Source organism: Dinoponera quadriceps, unplaced genomic scaffold (genome assembly GCF_001313825.1).
Source record: "Dinoponera quadriceps isolate SergipeBrazil2010 unplaced genomic scaffold, ASM131382v1 scaffold397, whole genome shotgun sequence".
NCBI classification, from domain to species: domain Eukaryota; kingdom Metazoa; phylum Arthropoda; class Insecta; order Hymenoptera; family Formicidae; genus Dinoponera; species Dinoponera quadriceps.
In genome coordinates, this window is record NW_014554705.1 from 150,270 (window position 1) to 154,359 (window position 4,090).

Here is a 4,090-nt window from a genome sequence, read left to right on the forward strand (position 1 = left end):
GTCCAATGAGGTGAGTCGAAAACATTTATTCTCTCATTGGATCATCGGCTGCGTTCTGACACCCGACAGCGACATACGACGTATTGTGTGTCAGACCTGAATCTTCTATGAAGCCGTTTCTCCGTGATCGCAGCGTCGCAAAGCTGTTCTACTTGTCGTCGTGTTTGCCTTAGTTACTGGCACGAAATAAGGTTATGTTTGATCTGTTTGGTTAACTCAGTTTGGAAAACTACGAGTTGTGAATGTAACAAAGGTATGGAACGTTTTAAACTATAATTTCTTTTTCTATAAAAATAAACCGTCAGCAATTGATAACATAATATAGCGAGTGAAATCCTCACAATAGCCTTATTCCTGGACAGCTCCAGTCTAGAATTTGTCTCGTTTCGTCGTACGTCAAGTAACTTCGCGAAATGCCACACGACAAGAAAACCACACGTCGTAGTCGATCTCGCGACCGTGATCGTGAACGTGAGCGTGATCGTGAGCGACGTGACCGTCGACGCAGCAGAAGCCGGTCGAAGGACCGCAAGAAAGATAGGAAGCGATCCAGGTCGAGGGAGCGATCTCGAGAGCGAGATAGATCGCGCGAGCGTGACCGATCACGAGAGAGGGATCGCGATCGTTCGAGGGAACGTAGGGACCCCAAGGACAGGTCCAAAGACGACAAGAAACGAAAGACGAGTCCTGTGCTTGCCAATGAGGATGATTCAAAGAAGGACATAAAGAACGACGTCAAGAAAGACGAGGATGAAACAGAGGATAAGACCAAGTCGGTGCCGAAAAAAGAACCGTTGAGTTTGGAGGAGCTACTATCTAAAAAGAAGGCAGAGGAGGAAGCTCGGGCTAAACCTAAGTTCCTCAGCAAGGAAAAACGTGCTGCTTTGGCATTGGAAAAACGTCAACAGGAAGTAGATGCGATAAGGAAACAACAGGAGGAAGAACGCAAGTCTCTGTTTCACAACGACAACAATATTAACAAAGAGAGAGAATGGGACGATAGAGACAGGTATTTCATTCGTATGCTTCTATTTGTTGATATGGTTATGAGTGGGACTTTGAAACTTGATTCAGATTTTAAAGATTGTATTCAGTTCTGAAAGAAAAATATTCCGTGATAGGAGAAGAGAGACACGTTCACGCGAGGACGAGATTAAAGACAAGGATAAGGAGAAAGAAGTAGAGGCTATCAAGGAACGATATCTAGGTCTGGTGAAAAAGAAGCGTCGAGTCAGAAGGCTGAATGACCGTAAGTTTGTTTTTGACTGGGACACTTCGGAGGATACTTCTGTGGATTACAACAGCATTTATAAGGAACGGCACCAGGTGCAGTTCTTCGGCAGAGGTAATCTGGCCGGTATCGACATTAAGGCGCAGAAACGAGATCAGAGCAAGTTCTACGGTGAATTACTGGAGAAGAGGCGTACAGAGGCTGAGAAGGAGCAAGAAAAGTAAGTTTTGTCAGCGAACAATTAATCATAGTAAAAATATCGAACTTGGTGAGAAAAAGATAACTCTCATATCTTTAACTCAAATACTTATAACAGTTTTTCTTTTTCTTTGTAATATAAAACGTTTGACTATTCTTAGGCGTTAAGAGCTATATCTGTACTTACATTGGGATATGAAAGATGTCTTTGTTTTTGTATCTTCAAGGATGAGATTGAAGAAAGTGAAGCGGAAAGAGGAGAAGCAAAAGTGGGATGACCGGCATTGGTCTGAGAAGGCACTGAATGAGATGACTGAGCGCGACTGGCGTATCTTCCGTGAAGATTATAACATCACGATAAAGGGCGGCCGCATTCCCGACCCTATTCGATCTTGGAAGGAGTCAGGCTTCCCCAAAGAGATCCTGGACATCATCGACAAAGTCGGCTACAAGGATCTCACTCCCATTCAGCGGCAGGCGATTCCCATCGGTCTGCAGAATCGCGACATCATTGGCGTCGCCGAGACCGGTTCGGGTAAAACTCTGGCGTTCCTGATTCCGTTGCTACTGTGGATCACCAGCCTGCCAAAAATCGAGAGGCTCGAGGAGGCCGATCAAGGACCCTACAGTATCATTTTAGCACCTACACGGTACCGATTGCTTTCCTCGATTTTTCCTCCTGAAATTTCCTCAATATTTATCTTCCGTGTACTTTGCAGTGAATTGGCACAACAGATAGAAGAAGAAACCAACAAATTCGGACAGCCATTGGGTATTCGGACCGTCGTGGTAGTAGGTGGTCTCTCCAGAGAAGAGCAAGGTTTCAGATTGAGGATGGGTTGTGAGGTATGTCCCCCGCCACTTGATTATGAGCAACTGATTTCACTAACTTTTCTTTCCGCAAACTGGATAACGCTTGAGATCCAACTCGATCTGACGGATTCAAGGTATCGAGTTAACTATTTCATTTTCTAGATTGTCATCGCTACACCCGGACGCTTGATAGACGTTTTGGAAAATCGATATCTCGTGTTGAATCAATGTACATACATTGTGCTGGACGAGGCTGACAGAATGATAGACATGGGTTTCGAGCCAGGTATGTAAGTCAAGGACTTTTAACAGATTCCTCGGATTCTACAATTACCATATAATATAAAAATATTTTTTAAAATATTGTAAAAAATATTTTTCCAGACGTTCAGAAAATTTTGGAATACATGCCTGTGACGAATCTAAAACCGGACAACGAGGACGCGGAGAATGAGGAGAAACTCCTGGCTAACTACAACACGAAGAAGAAGTACAGACAAGTAAGAGAAATTTCCAAACTAATTGCACTTTCTTCGTCTTTTCGTATCATTCAAATTTCATTTAGTTACATCCAATTTTATCCATTAAAATCGCAAGTAAATGTCTTAATACCTATAGCTATGCTTTCTAGACAGTGATGTTCACTGCCACAATGCCTCCTGCTGTGGAGCGACTAGCTAGAACTTATCTGAGGAGACCGGCGGTCGTGTACATCGGCAGCGTTGGCAAGCCTACCGAGCGTACCGAGCAGATAGTTCATATCATGGGCGAAGCCGACAAACGCAAGAAACTGATGGAGATACTCAGCAGAGGTGTCGAGCCACCTGTCATCATATTCGTTAATCAGAAGAAGGGTGCGGACGTCTTGGCGAGAGGCTTGGAGAAGTTAGGAGTATGTACTTGGCTCTCTCTTTCGTTTTTTTTAACTCACTCGAGTACTCGTAATTCTCTTGGATTAGAAAGCTGCAAAGACGATTTGACGGACAAAACTGTTGACGGTCGTCTAATGTGTCCTTTCATTTTAGTACAACGCCTGCACTCTGCACGGTGGCAAAGGTCAGGAGCAGCGTGAGTACGCCCTGGCGTCGCTCAAGAGCGGTAGCAAAGACATTCTGGTGGCCACTGACGTTGCTGGACGTGGTATCGACATCAAGGATGTGTCGATGGTCATCAACTATGACATGGCTAAGACTATCGAAGGTGATCACTTATACTATACACTTTTCGTATTTATTCTTATGCAATTGTTGATATCAGAAATCGAGCCGTTTAGTAAAAGTAGAGATCCATTAAAATTTACGATTCTAATCTGTAATTATCATCACAAAGCACAGAGTTAGTCACTCTTCGCGAGAGATTTTCCTCAAGTAGAAATCAGCTGCACGATTTATTTTAACTGTTTTTTTTTCCGTCATTTTTTTCAGACTACACTCACAGGATCGGTCGAACCGGTCGTGCCGGCAAAGCCGGTCTTGCCATTTCCTTCTGCACGAAGGATGACAGCCACTTGTTCTACGATCTTAAGCAAACCATCCTCGCCAGTCCGATATCTACGTGTCCACCAGAGCTTCTCAACCATCCTGATGCACAACACAAGCCTGGTACGGTAGTCACGAAGAAACGACGGGAAGAGAAGATATTCGCTTGAATCTTCTCGACACTAGGCAAGTTTCGGGCCCAATTCACTTGTGCATCAAATATTAGAAGCTTCAAGAGACAGGAAAGGACAATTTCGTTGATACGAATGATCGATATTATACGAATGATACGATTTTTAGTTGGTAAATTGTAAAACCAGTCCGGATATTCATTGACGTTACAAGATCTTTGCTAAACAAAGGCATCAAA

General features: G+C 43.7%; 1 protein-coding gene across 3 annotated transcripts; it reads left to right on the forward strand.

Annotated features, from left to right (window-relative positions):
• The first annotated feature begins 132 nt into the window (after positions 1-132).
• LOC106740918 (probable ATP-dependent RNA helicase DDX23) lies at positions 133-3,987 on the forward strand. 3 transcript variants are annotated; one of them, XM_014612383.1, is made up of 10 exons: positions 133-253; positions 347-1,009; positions 1,122-1,451; positions 1,657-2,079; positions 2,149-2,275; positions 2,405-2,528; positions 2,627-2,742; positions 2,874-3,134; positions 3,268-3,442; positions 3,667-3,890. In XM_014612383.1, exons 2-10 carry the CDS (start codon positions 414-416, stop codon positions 3,888-3,890), a joined length of 2,376 nt encoding a protein of 791 aa, XP_014467869.1. In that variant the 5' UTR covers positions 133-253; positions 347-413. The 3 variants fall into 3 exon arrangements, with proteins under 3 accessions (XP_014467869.1, XP_014467868.1, XP_014467870.1); XM_014612382.1 differs by having other exon boundaries at positions 363-1,009; XM_014612384.1 differs by lacking the exon at positions 133-253 and having other exon boundaries at positions 414-1,009; positions 3,667-3,987.
• The last annotated feature ends 103 nt before the right edge of the window (positions 3,988-4,090 follow it).

What these genes read in the sequence shown, in the direction of transcription:
- LOC106740918 (XM_014612383.1), top strand. Translation starts at nt 414, where the DNA reads ATGCCACACGACAAGAAAACCACACGTCGTAGTCGATCTCGCGACCGT. An exon ending in GCTGAGAAGGAGCAAGAAAA is followed by an intron (nt 1,452 to 1,656) that starts GTAAGTTTTGTC and finishes TGTATCTTCAAG; the next exon opens with GATGAGATTGAAGAAAGTGA. An exon ending in AGACATGGGTTTCGAGCCAG is followed by an intron (nt 2,529 to 2,626) that starts GTATGTAAGTCA and finishes ATATTTTTCCAG; the next exon opens with ACGTTCAGAAAATTTTGGAA.